Genomic DNA, 20,950 nt, shown 5'->3' with positions numbered 1-20,950 from the left:
ATTTTTCTTCCTGCCGTTCTGGATAAAGCTGCTCGGTGCAGCTCCCTGCTCCAGCGTGGGTCCTGCAGAAGCTGCCCCAGCCACCCGCTGTCCCTGTGGCTCATTTGCACCTGCCACCAAGTTTGGCAACAGCTATTTACACCAGCACACTTTAACGTTCAACTCGATTTAATGATCAACAAGGTCTGTGGACAGGCTTGTTAAGTATTAAGTGACAATAGCGGGTGCCCTGGGTCTATTTTTAGGAGCAGTAGCGTGCCGGCTCTCCAGGAGTGGATGTTTGGGGAAATGCCTGGAACGAGGCTCCCGCGGCTGTGGGGTTTTGTGAATGCAATGTCGGTTTGAGCAAGAGAGGGACCCCGGGAAGGGTCGTGGTGCGTGCAGGCCGGGTGGGCTGGGGTGTGCAGGGCGGCTTTGCCCTCGCCTGTGGGGAGCTGGGACTCCCTGCACGGCGTTCCTGACGTGTCTGCCCCAGTGCCGGCTCAGCCTGTGGCATGGCGTGCCGGGGGTCCGGTCCCGCTGCGTCACCCATGGGTGCAGCCTCCTTGTGACAGAGAAGTTCAGCCTGGGAGCGGAGGGTGGTAAAGCTGAGAGTAGAGGGGAAACTGCATTTCTGCAGCCTTGCTGTGTCCTCTGTGATAACAGTGCAAAACAAGTGGGGTTTGGGGTTTTTTCTGTGTTTTATTTTTTTTGAGATGTGGAATTAATTTAATGCGGCAGATAACAGAGCATTTGCAACGACTGCCACAAGACATCATTTTGCGTTTTGAGACATTACTATGATTTGCATTAATTAATATTAATGTGACTTTAACCACAATGATTCTGTGGAGATAGACGCTTATTAACGGTGCCAAATAAATAAGTGAAGCAACTGGGCCTCCCGGCCCCGCATGAGCTGCCCGGGGCTGGGAGCGATGGGGCCGCTCTGCATTCCATCTGTCCAGGGCTCTCGGGGTGTGCGCGGGTACTCGCAGTGGCTGCGGGCGGGTAAGGGGGTAAGTAAAGGGAAAGTCGGCGGCTGGTGCCCAGGTGGGGATGGCACAGCCCTGCAGGGATGAGCCTGAGCTCACGCAGCGAGGCAGCGACCAGCCAGGTATGAAAATCCTGCACCCTGCTGTATCCTTGTTCCTTCCCCTGGAAGGCTGCAGGGTCGAGTTTGTGGGGTTTGGTGTGATCTTCCCAGTACGTCGGGTCTGCCGTCTTTAAATGTGTGTTTCGCGGGAGATGTGAGCCAGTGCTTCGGAGAGAGCTGGGACATGGATAATGTCCTCCTCTGGTGCCCAGTTCGTCTCTGGCATTTTGGATGAGGAGACAACAGTTCTCCACTGGTCACCACCAGGAAGTAACTGGGGGGATTTTGTTTTGCTTGCCACCAGGCTTCACTTTGGGTTAAATTTTGGTTGATTTTATTTTCTGGTCAAGTCTTTCTGCGGCGACCATCGCGTCAGCCAGACCGATGGCACCTCCGAAGGAGATGCTGGGGCCGGGTTTGCCAGCAGCCCCCGTACCCGAGTCGGGAGGAGGGACAGCCCTCCCTCCTGCGCCCACAATAACGCGCTCCTCTGCTTTCTCCCCAGGATCGACAAGACAATGCTCGCCAGCCTGAAGATCAAGTGAGTACCCGCACTCTTCTCTTTCATGTAAAGTGATTTCCCTGTGAGATACGTTGTGCGGAGGGACGGCTTTGTACACGGAGGATGCTTTCTTGTTAGCTGGGCTGTCTTCCCGGGTCCAGCTCTGTGCAGGGCTAGACCAGCCGTTATCTACCCGTTCCTGGAGATGTGTTTGTGCATGTCACACGGCTTGTTCTCTCCTGTCAAGTCCAAGGTGGTTCAGGCACTGAGTGATTATAATAAATGATATAAATAATAAATTATAAATCGATCAGTGGGTTAAGGCATGCATGGTGCCGTTCAGGGGGCACCAGCTCTGCCTTGGGAGGTATGGGGGTGGGAATCGGCAGGACGGGCCGCCACTAAGCTTCTGGTTTGTAAATTCAGTAGAGTCTGGAGGTTTTTTTTGTTTTGTTTTTGCATCTTGCAGTCTGGAAAGGGGGTGGGTGTCAGTGGGATAGCGGGTACCTGTGCTTGTTACTCAGCTCCAGCTCCCCTGATGCTGGGGGGCTCTGGGGGGGGTGAAGGTGCTCTTGGGGCCCAGGAGGGTCTGTGAGCTGGTGGTGTTGCTTGGTGGGTCCATCTCGGGTTTGCCACAGACTTGATGAAAGCTGACAGTGTGGGCTGCATGGCCTCTGGCAAGGTGGCCGCTGGGCCACATCCTGCTCTGTAATGGAGTGAGGTGTGCGGGATCACCACCCCTGCTGGAAAATGCCATCAGCTGGACGGGGAAGAGCAAGCGAGAACGGACTGGGAATGGTGGTACCGATGCTCTCTGTCCTCCCGGCACTCGCAGCTGTCTGGGACCTGCCGCCCGTTCCCACCGGGCCGTGGCGCATCCTCCCCTCTCCCCAGTTTCTGGATAAGCTCCCCGAGTTGGGGGTTTTCCATTGCAAGTGCACGCTCAGCTCCGGCCCTATCAGTGTAACTGTGTGCTAATATAGAAATATTCTGGCCAAGCCTCCCTTGAGCTCAGGGTAATGTGTATGGGTAACGGCTCATGTGGCTTCCCTCTATAATCATTACTTGTGCAAATTATTCATTAATGGAAAAGTGTACAGAAAGCCTTGGGGGAACCTGCTGCCTGAATGAGCCTGCAAATGCCCATTGTAAATAGCACAACAGAGACGCTGTTGCTACGCTCATTGCTCAGGTTTTTGCTGAACTAATGAGAAGTTTAAATCAATGTTTACCGCTTTTCGGAGTGGAGGGAAATCTCAGTAGACTTGCCTTTTCCCATGGAGCTGAGAAGGATTTAGCTGCTCCTCATACACTGCCATACACTGTGCCCTGATTTTTTTTTTTTTTTTTCCAGGGCCTGTGCAGCAATTTTGCTGCAGAAGTACCATTTAACCCCCTTTCCCCACCATGCCGGGCAATTAGTGCCGTGCTTGGAGCGCTGTGCTGGTGCTGTCCCGGTGCCATGGGGCACGCTGCCACGCTCCTGCTCGGGCAGGGCTGAGGGTCTGGGGCCACGTTTCTCTCTCCTTCCCTCCCTCCTGCCCCGGCTGGAGGAAGGGGTTTGCTCAGGGCATTCGGTGAGCATCCACTGGAGTTGTTTTATCCCCGCTACTTGCAGCTAATGCTTTCCACAGCCTCATAGCGCTTCTGGTTTGTGGACAGATTGCTTCATTAAATGGTCCTGTAATTGGGGCTCAGCCAGAGCCACATTAGGTATTTGTAAAAGCTTTCAAAAATAAAAAAATAGTTTTGGTTTTCTAACGCCCTCTTATTATTGCTGCAGCCTTCTGGCTAAGATACCAGGCGTAGGCAATTTTCTTTCAGCGTATAACTTGTTAACAAAAAGACAGGCTGCTTTCTGCACGCCAAGGAGCACTTCACAAAGCCTCGTGCGTGCTGCAAACATCAATATTGACTTGCAGAAGCCTGGCAGGGAAGGAATAGCGAGCGCGTGGTGGTGGATGTGGCGCCGAGAGGGGGTCCCCGTGTGGCCGGGGGGCTGCAGGAACCCCCGCCTGAGCCGGCCCCTCGTGCCCGGGGCGAGGGCTGTTTGCTGGGGCAGCATCGAGCCCCTCCGTCCCAGGGGAGCGGGGGGCTGCGGGTCCCAGCGGGCTCTCGGGGGGCGCGAGCGAAGTCGGTATTTGGCGAGACCGAACCGGGCAGCGGGAGGGCCCGAGCGAGACGCCGGGCTGCTCGCCTGCCTGCTGCTCTTGTTCGGCGGAATAAACCCGCACACGCAGGTGGCACTAGAGCATCAAAGCAGTTTTCCCTCTGTCTGTTTCTCCGTTTTCTTTTTTAATTTGGGTTTCATTAGTTCCTATGGCAACCATGAATATGTCTGAGGGACTCAGAACTGGAGAGAGTGAGTAGACGTTGCGGAGTGGGAGTGTCGAGGAGAGGTGATGGATGGAGAGCCCTGGCATCGCGGTCAGGGGCTCGGCTGGCCCCGTTTGGTGACAGGCACCGTGGGGAGGTACCGGGGCTGCGCTCAGGCGGGGAAGGCGCTGCGGAGGACCGAGCATCCCCGGGGCGGCTGCTGCTGAACGGCCACGTTCGCTGCTCGGTCTCTGAAATGCCGAGGAAGCTCTGGTGAGTTTGGGACTGGGTCCGCCTCGGGGAGCTGTGCCCGTTCCCTGCCAGGGCAGAAAAGCCTGAAAGTGTCTGTCGGCTCTCCAGCGGGGAGCTTGTGCGCCCGGTCCCACCGCTTCGGGTTTAAACGTGTGGCTGGCAATGGGCCGTCCCTGGCTCTCAAAACCACTGTTCTGGGACAGGAGAGAGCCGAGTTTCTAGCTGCCACAGGGAGCCGTGGGTGGCTCGGAAGAGCTCGGGCACGCTCCCACCTTGCATGGCTGGGGGCTGCTGTTGGGCAGCCTTGCAAGGCACCCAAAGGCAGAGTATGGGGGATGGAGAGTCTGGGGGAGGGCTTGGAAATACTCTACTTGCTGGTTTTGGGGGGTGCATGTTCCCGGGGTGGCAGCAGGAGCTGGTGCTGTGGGGCTCGGGTGCCGGGAGAGGGGCCAGGGCTACCGACAGCCACTGGGACCGGGGCCAGCCCCAGGGTGCTGCGAGACGGAGACTGAGGAACTTGTGCAGTAAATGGGATTTGGCATGTGTGGACCCAGGATTTTGGCATGGACCAATTCCGTTGCGATCCCTGTTTTTCTGTTAAGTTTTTTATTTTATTCCTTACCAGCTTCATGGGAAAGCACTGGGGGCAGCTGAACCCCCCAGGCTGGCAAAAGGAGCATCACGTCCAGAAGCAGCCCTCCAGACCTTGGCTTGGTGGTGGTGTTTTCTTGGGTCCCATCAGGTCTCTGCAGAAAGCTAGCAGTGTCACTGGGATGGCGGGATGCTCATGTGGAGCCCGTAGTGCTCCTTGGGGCACGGCTTCATGCAGGGCTTGTAAAAAGTGGTGGAGTTTGAGGTCAGGTTGTGCTGCCGGGGAAGGGAAGAGCTGACCCAGATGGCAGCTAAACCCACTTCCCAAGTGGGGAGGTCACCCTGGAGGAAAAAAATCAGCCTATCAAAGGATCTTTGCATATCAGAAATCAACCCCAGCCAGATGAGCCTGCCTAATGAGTGCGTTTGCTTCTCAGAACTGCCCTGCGCTAACCCCAGGCAGCACAGCAAGTGCAGGGGTCCCGAGGGGCCAGGCAGGGACCCCTAAGCCCCCTCTGCCTTGGGACATCCTTGTGTTGGGGATGCTGGAGGTGGGAAGGTGTGATGGGGACGAACCCTTCCTCTGGTGGGGATGAACCTGTGGGGGCCTTCCTCCTCCACCCATCCAGACTTCTCGGGAATGAGCCGGTCGGGTGATGTCCCGCGTGGGAGGTTAGCCAGCCCTTTGCCTGCTGGTGGCCCCTCAGCCCTCTGCGCTCTGGTTATTTTCTCTTTGCTATCACCAGTGGGAAGTACTGAGAAACCACAGAGGAATTAAAAAAAAAAAAAAAAATCAATAAAAAAAGTCCCTTATTCAGGGAAAGAGTCACCTCTTGCTTTAGCCTTATAAAGCAAAAATAGCAATGAAATAATCATATCTCTGTGGAACAGGAGGGCCTTGTACACCAATTACTGAGAGTCAGTGTGTGTACAGCTAAAATTCACATGAAGGAGCATGTGATGCTCATCTGGTGATGGGAACAGTGGTGGAAAATAAAGGTGGAAAGAGAAGAGATGAAAGATTTACTTGACCTTCGTAAAATGAGCTGTGTCCAGGCTTCAGGCTCTTTAATATTTGATGGGCCAGAGCTGAGTTAATGGGAAGATGTGGGAATGATTTAGCTTCTTGGCTGTAGCTGCACTGACTATTGCAGTAATCTCGGAGGTTTGTGCTTAGGTCTTGTGAGGACAAGGTCTGGAGAGCAGATTGTGTCTAAGTAAATTCCTTTGACTTTATTACCACCTTTTAAAACGGATAATTGCATGCAAATGTACGTTTTGCAATTATGCTTTAGCTGTAGTAGCATATGTGTTACACTGCAAAAAAAAATCCCCCAAAACCGCTATCAAAACTACTGCTAAGCAGCCGTCTGCAGCGAACAGGGGAGGCGGGCAGGCCTCCTATTTGGTTTGATTTGTAACTGCTTATGTCCAAGGCTGCAGGGTGAAACCTCCCGCAGCCACCCCCTCCCAGCGGGTGTGCTGGGGAGGCAGTTATCTCTGCTCTGGTGCAGAAATGCAAGAGAAGAATATGGGGGGAAGTTGTTCCAAAGGATGCCCTGGGACTTGGAGTTAAAATCAGTGCTGGGGCTGGAGGGGCAAAAAGAGGTATGGGCCGGTCCAGGCTCCCGGCCAGGTGCTGGGCAGAGTCTCTAAATGGGTCTGTGCGCAGATGAGAGTTAATTGGGTACCCAGCTGAGGCGAAGGTTGTTTAATACCCATTGCCCCGCCGGCTTGGATGTTCTTCTCACCCTGGAGTGGTGCCTCTCCCTTTCTGATGTTGCTGTTGCCAGTTATATTAATTTTTGCTGATGTGCATGTGGCTTGTCTAATTGCAGCAAATTCTTCTGAGCTTTTCCTAAGCCATCTTTCTCGGTCCCCTGACTCTAATCTCGCCCTAATTTTTTGTAAAGTTTTGCTGGAAACTCAAACCGTCCGTGATGGGTCATGAACCAGCAGTCCCCTCGCAGGTGTCGGGTGGGTTCTCGCAGGATTTCCCCTCTGCTCATGCAGCAGCGAGGGGCGAGGAGGCAAAGCACGCCCTGAAATGGTACAGTCCCCTCAAAACAATGGTGTAAACCCGGTTTTACCTTGTTTAACGTTTCCCCAGCAAAGCCGCTGCTCTGCCTCCTCTCCCGGGAGATTCCTGTCGCACCGTGGGCGTGCAGGGCCGTGGCAGCTTGGAGGCACGTGGCTGGACACGGCATCCCGGGCAAAGCGAGTCCTTGTGTCGGCGGCGGGTCTCGTGCCCGGGTCCCTGCTGGGACAAAGCCCCTCACGAGTGCCAGGGAGGCTGCAGGCGAGCGGCCAGGAAGGGTGACAGGTCCCTGTTGCTGCCGCGGGCGCTGGCTGCCCCTGTCCCCGCTCGCCGTCTGCCGCCTCCTGCGCGTTTGGGCCAGCCCTCGCCAAGGCCGGGGGATTGGAGGGCTGCACGGATAAATGTCAGTGCTATCCTCACGCAGACCCGAGCTGACAGCTCTGCCGGGCCGGAGACTGGCTGGTGCGGGGAAGGCGAAGCACCTGCCCCCGTTCCCCCGGGGCTCCCTGTGCATATGGCTGGTGGGTGGCTGGAGCTGCCACGGGCTTTGGCTGTGCCGGATCCAGATTCCAGTCCTTCACTGATTCAGTGATGTTTTGGTGGTTTGCTTTTTGTTCGCGTTTGGTTTTTGGTGTGGTGTGTTTTTGTGTTTGTTTGTGGGGTTTGTTTGGATTTTTTTGGGGTTTTTTGTTTGTTTTTTAAGAAAAAAGAAGCCCCACTGACCAGGTTCCGGCTTGTATCCAGACCCAGGTGGTACGATTCGACCCTTCTCTTCTGGGAGGCGGAGATGGGCATATGTGAAAGCATTTCCAAGCCCTTCTTTACTTGCAGCGCGGATCCAAACAAGTGGGGGAGCGGTGGCCGGTCGCTGCCGTGCGGGACCAGCCCGGGCTCTTTCGGAGGCTCTTCCCCAACCCGGCTGGGGCTGTCGAGGCCGGGGGTCCTGCCCCCCCCAGGGTCCCCGACGGTGCTTCCCCGGCTGAAGGCTCTTCCCAGGCGTGCCAGCAGTGGGCATACGAGCGCTCGGCTTTTCCCTGCTGCTGTTCCCGCTGGGAGCGGATGAAGGCGAGGGGAGCCCGGGCGTCGGGACTTGGGGTCCTGCTGCCGCCTGGCCGTGCAGGGGCGGCCCCCCCGGCCCCGTTCGAGGGGGTTTCTGCCTTTTAGCGACCAGGCTGCTGCGGGTCCCGTCACCCGGTTCCGGCCGCCAGTGGCTCTGCGGTGGTGGTCCCTCCGGACCCCGGTGGGAGCGGGGGGCTGCAGGGGTCGGGGCAGCGCTCGGTGCCCTCGAGGGGAGCGGGGAGCGGGCGCTGGGTTCGCCTCTGCTCCTGCCGGGGGGTCCTGCCCAGCGCTGCGCCCCGGGGACCCTCGCAGCGGCGAGCCGTGCTGCCGACCCCCGCGACCCAGCACCCACCGGTGGCCTGTGCCTCCCCAGGCTGGAGATCCTCGGCGCAGCACGGGGAAACAAGGTGGGAGTCGGTAACTTATAAGGAGGAACGTACACCCAGCGAAAGCGGGGTGAAAGTAGGGCAGCGCGTCTGGGGGCCGGAGTGAATCATCAGCCAGCTCTCGCTGCTGCTGCTTTATTTGCTTTTTGTGCAAAGAAATTAGTCGGACGCGTTTGCGTTGCCAGTTTAGGGTCCGGTGGCCTGTGGATGAGCAGGTCAGCACTGTGCCGTCGCCCAGCCGCGGCTGCTGGGGGTCCCGGTGCCCAGGGTGGGCGCAGGGCTGCTCACCGGAGCCCTGGCTGGAGCTTGGCTGCGGTGCTGGCACCTCAGTCACCACAGAGCCGGGCTGAGCGGGTCCCGCTGCCTCGGGAAGGTCCCGTCCCAGCCCCAGCCACTTCTGTGAAATCTGGGCTTTGCCCTTGCGGCAGCACTGGCTGCTAGGCTGAGATAGGGACGGTCCCATCCCGTGCAGGCACTGTGCTGGGGCTTGGCCCTGCTCTGCCCAGGGATGGCATCGGGGTGCAGAGATACCCCTCGTGGCCCCAAAATGCCCTTTGCTGCTGCCGGAGCCACGTGCTCGTTGGGGCTGCGAGTAGGTGCTGCTGATGGGCAGTACTGCCTTTCTGCCTGGGGGCTTGGGATGGCCACAGTAGGTGATGCTGGGGGTTACACCTGATGTCCCTAGGACAGAAATGGATTTTGGGGGTTTCTTTTGCCTTAGTGGTGCTTTTTTGGTATCTCTCTTTTGTGACTAAAGATAAACCCAAGCAGGGCGAGTGCCAGGGCAGGTGGAGTCTGCCTCTCCTCCCTGCTCTCCAGCATGCTTGGAGATGAAGGGACAGGGGTTTTGCCCGTGGAGGGCTGGCACAACACCAGGGTTTGGACATTGCAGCTCGGTTGGGGGCAGCAGCTGGTGGAGCTCAAACAGCATGGCATCCCACTAACACCCTGTTCAAGTGTAGAACCACCCCCAAAAATCATATCTATTTTCTAGAGGGGAAGAACAACCTGGGAGATGGGAGTCTTAATGATATGCTATTTTCTCTATGGACAGAAATTACTTTCAGTGAGTACCAGAGCTGCTCTCTTTGTTGAGGCACCATGTCATTTTAGGAAGAAAAATCACAAAGGATCTGAGGAGCTTTGGCAAGGTCTGGTTGAGCAGAGACACAGCTCGTTGCCCCAGCAGTGAGGATGGGGCAGGGCCCCAGGAGCCGCCCTGGGGCTGCGGGCACTGACCCTCCGTGTTGCAGAGGGGAGCGTTTGGAGCCCCAGGGCTGTCACTGCTGCTTGGTACCTGCCGCGTCAGCCGGAATGGGCAGCAGTGCAGCACCGGCCTCAGGCAGCCACTGGCATGTGGGCACTAGTGGGAGAACGACGAGCTGGAGGGGTTAGTCTTTGCTCATCAGCTCCCAGCGGTGCTGGGGTGGGTGCTGGACCGAGGGTCCCCTGTTAGCAGCATCGCACAGCTTGTCACTGTGTGTTGTGTTGCAAAAGACCCTTGCACGGGCCGTACAGCCGTGGCCGGGAGGTGATGAACAAGGACATGCTGGAGACACTGGCCAGAGGAGGGGTGCTCAGGGATCGGCAGGGAACGGGGTGCAGCCCAGTTGGGGGTGCTTGCCCCGGGAGGTGAGCAGCAGCAGGGGCACGGTCAGTCCTGCCTCGGCCAGCCCCAGGGCTGGCTGGGGATTTACAAAATCTATCCAGTCCCAATGTCTCGCCACTATCTCCGGCGGGCAGGCAGGAGTGCTTCCCTCTTCACAGAAGGGCGGTTATCGGCCCGGCTGTCCCCGGAGACACCCAGCCCCGTGCCCGCGCAGCATCCTCGCAGCACGTTTCAAAGCCCGCCTGGGACGGAGGAAGCTTTCCCAGGAGGAGAAAGGTGCTGTCAGCTTTGAGAACGTGGGGTGTTTCAGCCATTTAATCTGGTAAGATTTATCTCTAGAAAATTTCGGGGGGGGGGGGGGGGGTACTGGCACAGCTCCACTGATGCTCCCGCCCTGGGAGACTACTCTTGGTATTTGGCTAGGTGCTTTCCTCTCAGTAGCTTGCTGTAGATACTTGGGTTTATTTGGGGGTTTATTACTGCAGAAACCCCAGATACAGCGTGGAGGCAGTGGGCTGGGATCCGGTGATGCAAACGCTGCTTCCCGGTGACGTTGGAGGTGGCGCAGCGGCGCGTTCTGCTTGTGTGTGCTACCCAGTCCCATATGTTAAAATGTTGTTGTTGCTGTCAAAACAGCCTTCACATATTTAAAGCTAGATTATCCACAATTACATCTGCCCAGAGGACTTAGCAACCCCACGTGGGTTTATTTTTAGCTCTGTTTCAGGACTAATAAACTGTGCTGGTTTATATATCTTTCCTCCTGCCATATTTATAGCCTGTCAAAATAGGAGCTGTTTGCAGACAATCGAAAGGCGGCTGCTCGGAAGAATAACAGCCTTCTAAAAGCAAATATTGTTGTGACAGGGGGAGGGAGCCTTAATGGCTGGAGGGATAGAGACACCATCTGCCTGCGGGTACATGCTCCCAAATATCCGGGTGTGCAGGGTTGTCTGCGGCAGACGAGGGGGCTCAACCGGGGCAGGGTCCCTGGCTGCTGGCGAGTGCCAGAGGTTCAGAGGGGCTTTTACCCTGCTCGGCATGCCCGCTGGCCTCCCCTTGGCCATGGCTGCGTGTCCGCTTGCCGCTGGTGTGGGTGGGATTTGGGGAGCGCAATCAGCCTCGGCTCTGCTGAGCCGAGGAGCCCAGAGCAGGGCAGGGAGCACTGGAGCAGGAGCGCAGGCGCTGTGCCAAAGCCTGTGGTTTGTTCCTGATGATAATTTTGTTAATTACTGTACCGCTCCCACCGGCTGTCGCTTTTCCTTCTAGTCGGCGGGGTCCTGGCTTCCCAATGGCGGGCGGCGCCGGCGAGCGCCGCGGTGCAGCAGGGACGGGCTGGCTCTGCGCCTGGTGCACGGGAGCTGCCCGGCAGCACTCTTGTGCCGCGGGAAGGTTCGGTGCCAGACGGAGCTGGCAGGGCCTGTGGCCCCTCTCTGGAAACGGCCCTCTCCATCTCCAGTATTTTATTTCCAGTGGGGCTCGTGATGCTGTTTTCATGCTCCCTTAGCTAATACCAGTGTCAGCGTTGGACCCATACAATAGCTGAGGACCTCACGTCTTCCAAAGCCTGTTGTAAAACCCTGTCTCGTCTCAGACTCCCACCCAGAAGAGATGTGTAGAGGCTTGACATATACTTGAATAGGTCAGAGCTACATTATGAAGTCTCTGTGAAGACTCAAAGGTCAGTCCTTTCAGATGCCGTCCTGCCTTATTCCTCTCAAATGTTACCAGTGTCATGCCAGGGACTGCGACAGCTCCTTCCTCCTACAAGCAATTTGGTGTTAATCCTCTCCAGTTTGGAACACAGAACTCGATGTTCACGTAGGGGTGATAAGCAGCTGTCCTGGCTGCACTGGGGGCTTGGAAGAAGGGCAGGTCTTCGCTGGACCTCCAAAAACCCAGTGCAACTGTGTTGGCAGAGTGATTCACTCTTTGCTCGCGTGTTAAGCTTGAGGACAGGGAGGTGTGCTGGCAGGCAGGAGAATGAGAACGTGATGGTAAGAGGTACAGGATCAGACCAGGGGTCTCTGTCTGCTCCGTGAGAAAGTGCTCAGGGAGAGACTGACAAATGGGACAAGTAAGTTGCGTCCTTTCATCTGAGATGCCGGTCCCCTCGCAGGCTCTCTGCAGCCCAGGCCGGTAGAGTTTTCCTTTCGACTGTGTGTGTACCATTTCCCACGACTGCTGCTGCTGCAGCGGCTGCTGGCTCTACGTACAAAAGATGCTGCCTTGACCAGGGCTCTCCCGTGCTGCTGCAGGCACGTCTCCTACTAGAGAGGGCAAGCAGCCATCCGGAGACCCTATAGCGATATGGGCAGCGGGCACGTGGAGCCGGTACCCCTCTGTCCAGCCTCCCTTGCATGTGAGTGTGGGTACCAGCTGCCAGAGAGAGCTCCTGCCCACGGGCCTTGGACCCCCCCCGCTTCCCAAAGCCCTGGCACGCTTGATCCAGGTCTCTTGTTCCTGATCATTGACAAGGTTGCACAGCGCGAGGTGATTTAACGAGGAAGATGGCAGGTTTCCAGCTAACAACTGCATCATTTTCTATCTTTTTGATCTGGAACAAGAGGCAAGAAAAAAGCCATAGAGCAATAGAAACCCATTTCTGAACGTGATTGACTACAGCTCATTCCCTATTGTACGGATGTGTCACTGAGATAATACCTGTGTTTTAGCTCCACAAATTATATGTCTTTTAACGCTCTCACATCAAACAAGGTGTCTGAGGGAGACGGGTAATCGAGATGGCGGCATCTCCTGGGGGAGCTGCCGAGGGCTGGGGAGCTGCTGCTCTGGCTGCTGCCCTCCACGGCACGGGGACACGTTCCCGCACGAACCGATGACCGCCCCTCGCAGCTCACCACCGGTGAGCGCAGCGAAGCAGGGCACTGATCTCCTCCTGAGGTTTCTGGAGGTAGATACTGTCTCTCCCTACATGGCTTCCATCTGTGGTGCTGCCTGGGTGCTGGTGCTGTTCCCACGGGGCAGGGGAGCTCATCGCAGCATGGATTCACGCAGGGGCAGCTACAATCCCTCCCTGTCACCAAAACACCCCAACATCGAGGGAAATCAAGACCCAGAGACAGCACGAGGTTTTTCCAGGGCTCCTGCAGACACCTGCGGCAGTGCCAGGCTGGTCATCCTTCCAGGCTGCCATCTCCCCATCACATCTTTAGATTAAGTCACCCCTCCTGACGCGGGGGCTGCCGCTGCGGTGGTGGGGGGCTCGAGAGAGAGCGTGACTGCTGTGCTGCTGCCTTGTCAAGGGGAATTAGAGAGGCCTGGGTGCGCACTCCACTTGGCTGGGCCTCCTCTTTTACATAATGCGATTAGCGCTTCTCTGGAGCAACCCCTCCCCAGCCAGCTGAATATTCAGCATTACCATGAGGATCTGCATTTGCAGCCACCAGCTCTTCTGCTTGCTCTGTCCAGGCGCAGACATGCTCCCAGCCCGTGCCAGCCACAGCTGCAGCCACCCGCGCCGGACCCCTGCACCACAGCACCGGCGTGGCGGCAGTGCCGGGGGCTGCCATGGCCACTGGGGCCAAGTTAAGCAAAACCTGTGCCTGGGTTTTAGGCTGTGTAGTGTGGGACCGGTGGCACGGTGCTGCATCCGATGCCGTCACTGGATGCTCTGGGATGTTAAGTCTGAGACTGGCTCTCATAGGGATGGGGCTGCAGTGGTGGCTTTCTGCAGCGGCTGCGCTCAGGGACGTGGAGCAGCATCGCCTGTTGCTGCAGGAGGAGCAGCGCTGGCCGGCCCCGCGCCTCTCCTGGCGTTCCCCTGCCAGTGGCTAATAAAAGCCCTCTCAGGGTGGAGGGCAGCTCTCCCCGAAACGCTGGGCTCCACTGAGCAGTCCCTGGAAGGCTGAGCCTTCTGCCCGAGCCCACCTCGCTCCTCCAGCTCTCTGCCTGGGATCTGCCCCCTGCTCCTGCATCCCTCGCAGCATCCTCAGGAAGGGGCATTGTTTGGCTGAGTTTAAAGTTTGGGCCTAATCCTGAGCTTCCCAGATGGATGTAGATGGCAATTGATTGGAATAACGATGTCAGGGACGGTCTTTGTTCTGCACGGGGATCTGGGGAAGGACCAAGGGCTAAGGAGGGTGCTGGTGGCGCTGGAAGCGTTGGGCATGTGGCTGATGTTAGTTTGCTGTGCATCCTGAATCTGGCTTTATTAGTGATGTTAATGATAAATGATGGCATTTAGTTCACTGATTTGCTAGTAAAATTCAAAGGATCTGCTCATGCCGTAAAGACTTATTTCCTCTGCTGATTTGATCTGATTTAATTCAATGCTGAAATCTTGGAGCTCATCTCTTCAGAAAGCCTGTGTTCACAGGGAAAAGTACCCCAAATTATCAAGAATACAATTTCCATATAATTGTGCTGCTGTCATAGGCGTGACTCCCTTGTACTGTGTTTAACCATCAGAAATAATACAGTCACTCAAGGGAGCAAACCGGGCAGGGGCTGATGCTGCACCCGAGCCCCGGGGCTCCCTGCCCGCCCATGGCAGCAGCGTGACGCACGCCTGCCTTCTCCCCTCTGCCCCTGATGTGCTGCCCGGCCTTCGGCAGCTCACTTCATCTCCCCGTGCTGCCGTTTTCCAGTCTGCAAAACGGCTTTGGTTTATCGCGGTGCTTGCTGGCCCTGCGATGTGCCTGCCAAGGAGCCAGGGCCGGTGCTGCTCTGCTCACCGGCACCGAAGGGCAGGCTCGGCACCAAAACACGACTCTTGTTTTGAAGTCCCAGATGTGTGTGATGGGAGAGTGCTCTCTGAGAGCTTCTTATCAAAGCTGTGTCTCTCTGGAGGCTGCTGAAGGAGGAATAAAATAAAACCATGAGAACCTATAGATTTATAGATGCATGTAGATAGATATCTGTAGTTCTTCTTGCTTAAAGCAGATCCAGCTGCCTAAGCCACCTGGACTATCAGAGATGGTTTTATACTGAACACAGACTAAAGAACTGAATGTTCCTGTCTGACCACAGAGAGTTTGATCGGGAAAGCATTGCTGCAGTAGCCCTGGAGGAAGAGCTTTGCCATTGTTTGTGTGTCCTGGCTCTGCTGGCAAGGTTTGCTTTGCAAGTCACAATTATAATTTTGGTAATCTACCTGGGCTGGATGAACCCTTACTGCCACGGACTGCTGCGGCTCCTCCAGCAGTGATGCCAGCTGCACGCGACTGATGAACCCCTGGCAAAGCGTAACCTGTGCCTTGGGTGATGCTTCATCCTGAGCAGGGTTAATTATGTGGGAAGGGGCGGCGGGGGGGGGGGCACTTCTTGTTAGGCTTTGCTGCCCTGGTCCCTAGGATGGGGGACTGGTGCATCCCCGCCCTTGGAGGGAGCCGGGCTGCTGAGGGCTAAGGTTTGGGTCGGCTTTTCGGGCTCGTGGCCGGTGGGTGCGCAATGCGTGCCTCGTGGTGCCCATCCCACGGTCCAGCCCTGCCTGCTCGCTGCAGGGACGGGGGCCACCGGAGGAAATGAGTGAGCGGGTAATTTGCAGCTCATCTAATTAAAAGGCTGCGATTTTGAAGGCTGGTCAGGGAAGATGAGACGGGACATGGCACTGAACGAGAGTGGCTTCTCACCACTGCCTCGGGACGAGTCCCTGGCCCCGGTGCCGGCAGCTGCTGGATGAGGGGGGCCGAGGAATGGGGGCACGGTGATGGGGGTGGGTGGTGTTGCTGCCTGGTGCTGGTGGAGCAGACGCAGACAAGACCTGTGCTCTGCGGTGCAAATCCCAGCAGCTCTCGTGCTTGAGCAAATAGCCATTCGTTTGACCTCCTGCCAGCCCTGCTAAGTAGGCAAATATTTGCTGCCTCCTTCTCTTAGCTGCTGGATGGAAGGGGAAGGGGTATCCTGCTATTGCAGAGCAGGCAGGTCTCGTGGGCCAGCCGTACCACCACCGGTGTTCTGATATGGGTTGCCTTTCTAGGGTATGAATAGCCACGCTGTAACATCCACTTTCAGTCTTTTGTGCTCAAAGTTTAATTACAGTGTGATAATACAAATTCTTTTTTTATCACTGTGCTAACGCAGAGATATCTTAGTTTGTACTCTGCATGCTATTGCAATATACGGCAGCATCAAAGGGCTACTAGTAACACCATGTGCAGAAGTGTCCAGCTGGATTTCATGGCAAAACACCTCTCCCTTCCAGCCTGCTCCATGCTGGCCTCAGACCCTATCCCGTGTACAGCCACGCCTGATCCCTAGTTTCCTACCAGTTCTTATTATCTCAGTTTGAGTGCTCTAGCAAACAGCCCATTTCAGGTGTATTTTAAAGTCTGATTAACAACATGAACATAGCAGCAGTGACATGGTGCTTGGCATCATCTGTACACTCTGCAGCAGTTAACCGTTTCATCGTGATGCTCTGGAGACCGTATGACCCTGAGCAGGGATGGCCCAGGGTGTGCAGGGAGGAGGTGCTGCCAACACCTTCCTTAGCCGCCGCTCCTGGACCCCTGCTCTGGTTACCCTGAAAAGGCTGCGTAACTTGCCAGGACTGGGATCTGTTTGCAAGCAGCAGCAGCAAACAGCTGATTGCACTGGGTAACCTTTGTGACGAGGGACTTGTCTTGCTCTTCTCTGGAGCATACAGAGAGCAAACGGAGGATCTGGAAGGGCTGAGCCTCTGGGTTCCCAGAAGGGAGCAACTTGCACCCCCATGGCTTAATCAAGTGGCGTTTCCTGCCTCTCGCTGAAGCTTAATTTGCTTCTTAGTTCTCCTCCGTGGGGCACAGGGGGTTGTGTGCGAGTCTGGGTGTCTGCCAGCGTGGAAACACACTGTGCACAGCCGAGGAGCCGCCTCTGCAGCCCCTGCAGCCAGCCTGCCGCCGGCCGAGGTTTTGCGGGGGCTCTGCCGACTGGTTTCTGCGCGGTTTTGGGGTGGGCAGGGAAGGACAGGGGGTGCCGCCGGTGTTCACAGTGCTGGTTTCTGCACCAGTGGGATGAGACAGGGAGGCTGCTGAGCACAGCGTGTGTGCGGGAACCACTGCTGGTATCCAGGCTCTGCCCCAGGAGCTCGCCTCCAGTGCTGGTGTCGCTGCCCGGTTTCATGCTGGGGCACCACAGTGGGAAAATTGTTCACGTTTCGCCCTGGAGGTGCTCATAAACTGGAGCAGTAAGGGCTGCAGCCTGCCCTTAGGACCACCTAGGCTGGCCAGAGCAGGTACCGAGGATTTTCAGGCTTCTGCCAGCAGCCTGGGTAAAGCCTGAGCCCACCCCACGCTATGGGGACCCTTGCTGCCTGTCGCAACTGGGACTGGAGGGTGCAGTGCGGGGTCAGGGCTTGCCCCGACTGTGGCCATGGGAGCTGTGGGCACCCAGGTGTCCCAGGCACCGGCCACGGCTCTGGAGACGATGTCCTCAAGAGGCTGGGAGTGAAGGGAGGGCGCTTGGGGCTCAGTTCCCGCGTGGGCTGGGAGCGGTGGTGGCGAGGGCAGGGGGGCTGGCAGAGGGGGTATCTGTGTCCGCCCACCGCGGTACACCAGGATCCTACTGGGGGGAGCCGTGCCCCCTACCCTGTAGGGCCTGTAGCCGAGGGGCATTCTCCCCAAGACCCTCTAGTCTCGCACGTGCTGACGAAGGCAGGGGAGCGGCCAGGCGCCAGGATGGCTGACAGCCAGGAACATGGTTCCCTGTAGGGAAGTGTGGATGCTGTGGCCCTTTGAGGGCTTGGCCTATTTGCTGTGGCTTTTTATAATTATTTTTTAAATTTTTTTTTAGTACTGATGCCTGCTCTGAGGTGCTGGGAGGTGCTTTCAGTGCAGCTGCCCGCTTCTCTCGCCCTGTTGCTGTGCAAACACAGCGAGGGGACGTCACGAGATGCAGCGAAAGCCCTGCCCCATCTGAAGGAAAAGGGTGGCTTGTGCAGAGGGTGCAGCCAAAACGGGGTCGGGTCTGGGGCCTGCTAAGCCCCTGATTATTTTTAGGTCATCTTTTGTGTTCGCTTTACGTACTGAAGTCTCTTCTCTCTAAGCCTCTCTACCACAGAATGGGTGCCCGTGTGCACCTGTGCTGCTCTTTGCTTATCCAGGCTCCTGGCAGCTTCCCAGCCCTTACGGGTGCCGTATCTGCAGTGCCGTTGACCGTCGGATCCTGCTGCCGCTCTCGTGCGGGGCCAGCTTGTTTTTAATGGGTGGCAATACCTGGCTGAGTCTTGGCTTCCTTCTGCAGCGAGAGGTCATTCGCTTGTAATGAATTTTTGTTCTTTCGTTGCGGCTTTGATTGCTTTCCCTGCTTATTTCCTGGGAAGGCTGATAATTGCACTGGGGAGATGAAACATCACGGGCTACGCTCAGCTCCAAGTCAGGCAAAAGGTCGATGCTCGTGCGCACTTGTGAGGGGGACAGGCTCTGGATGGGGGACAAGCCCATTGCGTTGGCTCCCAGCCAAGCACGGCAGATAAATTTCTTTTTGCACATCAGTCCAGTACTTCTGTACAGGAGCCACAGTACTGGGGCGCAGGGAGCCGCCAGGGTTTGGGCGCTGCGGTGCGGCGGGGCCGGCTGTGCCGTTGGCGGGAGCCAGGGGAGCTGGGTCTGCTGCCCCCGTGCCTTGGCGTACATCGATCCCTCTTCCGATCACTCTAAATTGACGAGGTGCTAAGGTTGCTGGTGGTGCCTTGTGCTTGTCTCACACCGTTTCAAGAGAGAGAAAAGTTGCTGTGTTCTCTCTGCATTGCCTGCATGGAGGAGCTGGCTTCATGCTTTCTTGGTATTTCCTCTATGTCTTTCTAACTGAAGCCATAAAATAAATCTCTAATCAGATTACTTAGGGTTGGATGTAACGTAACCTGAAGCTCTATTTCTTGTGATACGTCTTTTAAAACTGGATGCACCCTTATCCTCTTCCTGCAGCACCGTTTGAAATGCTGTAATCGCTTTCTCCCTAGTTTGCAAGCTCCCGAATCCTTTTCTTCCTATGCCAGGGAAATGCGAATGTGACTGCTCCTTTGCGGAGAACCAGTTACTATTTTTGTCTTTCGGTCCGTGTTGCTTCGGTTCCTTTGTTCCTCTCTGGCTCTGGGTCCCTGGCACAGCTGCCCCCCCCCAGCTCTCCCACCTGGGTGGTGCAGGTGCCCGCGCCAGCCACGTCCCGGTCAGGTGGGGAAGCATCCACGGGGGTCTCCGGGTGAGTCCCTGGGATGGTGGGGAAGGGTCCCTGGGCAGAGCTCTTGGTGACCCGTCAGCTGCCACGGTGCTGCGGGGACGGGCTGGCCGTGCCTCCAGCCCGGCCGTGGCAAATGCCTGGCATAGCTCGTGTATTTCTGTCTCTGTCCCTCGTGAGCGAGGGAACCAGAAATATCTCTCGCAAAGGGAGGCGCAGAGGGCGTCAGGGACTTATCCTGCACCGTCTGACGAGGCAGCACCGCGGCTCTGGCCGGAGAAGCCCCGAGTCACCGGAGCGGGGCTCGGCTGCGCCCGCCGCTCAGGTGTGAGCGACGGGGCCGTGGGGGTCTTTGCGGGTGGCAATGTGCCTGTGAGGGGCTTGGGAAGGTCGATAGGCTGCTCACCGGTGGGGGGGTTTACTCTCACTGCAGCATTAACACAAAAGCCAAAGTTATTCCATAAATATGTGGCTTATTAATAATATTAATAGTGTAATTTATTCACGAGAGATTCAGTAATATCAGGGATGAAGGCTTGATCTTGTCACAGTCTGTTGTTTTCTGATCCTTCTTTTTTAGCAGAGTGTCCAGAATAAAATGCCAGGCTTTGCATAAATGAGCCAGCCACCCAGGTGATTTATTAATCATGGCGTGTAATTGTCCTAACCTGCTGTGAGCTCCCTCCAGCCCCTTGGGACCCGGCTTCCTCGTTAGCTGCAAAACTGTTTTCTCTGAAGCACAAACATCAGGGCATTTTTAAAGAGGTATTTATTTCTTCATAAAACAGGGGCAGCTGCTTAACTTGGAGGTTATTTAGTGATTTTTTTAAAGGAAGGATGGAGACTCAGAAAAGCCCAGAAATGCTGGGGGTGGGGAGGGAGCTCGTGGTCTCTAGGCCAGGCTCCATCGCAGAACGGGCTGTGGCTCCCTCCAGCCAAGCCTTGGATGGGGGCTGGCAGCCCCTCTGGGACCTCTTCCAGGGCCGACCCAGCCTCCTCGGTTTTCCCAATTTATTTCCAGTCTAAGCCTCTCAAACTGCAGCTGTCTAAGAGATGTCCTTTGGCGCATCTGCGCAGACACCAGTCGGAGGGCTTCCGCGCGCGCTGGTCCCGACTGGGCGTCCCTCTCCAGCCTTCAGGAGGGCGATGCTCTGGTGGCATCGCTGCGGGAGCCGGAGGCTGGCCGGAGTCACCCCGGCCCCGTGGCGTGGGGCTGGGGAGATGCGCTGCAGAGGCGTTCCTTTAGCCAACAAGGACGCAGGCAGAGTACTTGCCCCTTGGTGGGATCAGTTTGACGGGATCCTCTCTTGGAGAGAGTAAAGGCTGAGCTGGGGACGCACTGCCGGAGCCAAGGAGACCTGGCTCTGCTCCCTCCCAGGTCAGGGTGCCCCAGCGACCCGCGGCTGGCCGTGCGATGCAGCTCGCCGTGCCCGCAGCTCGCCGTGCCGCACAGCCTGCCGCGCCTGCCCTGCTCCCGCTCCTCCCTCTGGCAGGCCGAAATCACCCCTGTGTGCACGGTGTGCCGTCCCTTTGCAAGGGGGACCCGCCGGGCGCGATGGGGGGAGCAGCGGGGGCTGGGGAAGGCAGGCAGGGGCAGGAGCTGTTCAGATGCGCTGGCCCTGCCGCCTCCTCTGTTTCCCCTGGCATCCCACTCCAGTCTTTCCTGGAGCCTTCCATCAGACAGCAGAACATAAGAAATAAAGGGCAGCTTCTTCAGGGACCCATCGCAGCCACAAGCGATGTCCTCGGGAGCTGGAGGTCCCTGGCGCTCCTTCACCTGCGTGCCTAGTGGCTGAGCATCCAGACCTCCTAGGAAAACCCATGGCCTCGTAGGAAGATGTTGCCGTCACCAGATGGGAGCTTCTTTGCGCTGGGGTGGGGGGAGCAAAGGGGGGTCCGGCGTTTCCCTCGCAGCCCTTTCTCTGTGCGAGAGAGGAGGTAGGTCCCTGGCATGGCGTGGCATGGCTGCAACCTGGGTACCAAGCTTCTGCCCTGAGCCTGC

General features: G+C 57.0%; 1 protein-coding gene across 8 annotated transcripts in view; it reads left to right on the top strand.

Moving 5' to 3' along the window:
• RAP1GAP2 (RAP1 GTPase activating protein 2) overlaps positions 1–20,950 on the top strand; it is an 81,668-nt gene that overhangs the window by 18,447 nt on the left and 42,271 nt on the right. For 6 of the 8 annotated variants that reach the window (XM_049801838.1, XM_049801836.1, XM_049801835.1 and 3 more), the window contains one exon: positions 1,581–1,616. The exons of 1 other annotated variant lie outside the window; for it this stretch is intronic. In XM_049801838.1, coding sequence (XP_049657795.1) covers positions 1,581–1,616 — 36 coding nt within the window. Of the gene's footprint in view, positions 1–162; positions 184–1,580; positions 1,617–20,950 lie in introns of those variants that run through there. One more of the 8 variants, XM_049801844.1, reaches the window with a different exon arrangement.

The sequence above is a fragment of the Accipiter gentilis genome, chromosome 6 (genome assembly GCF_929443795.1).
Source record: "Accipiter gentilis chromosome 6, bAccGen1.1, whole genome shotgun sequence".
NCBI classification, from domain to species: Eukaryota; Metazoa; Chordata; class Aves; order Accipitriformes; family Accipitridae; genus Astur; species Astur gentilis.
This window is presented reverse-complemented; position numbering and strand designations above follow the sequence as displayed.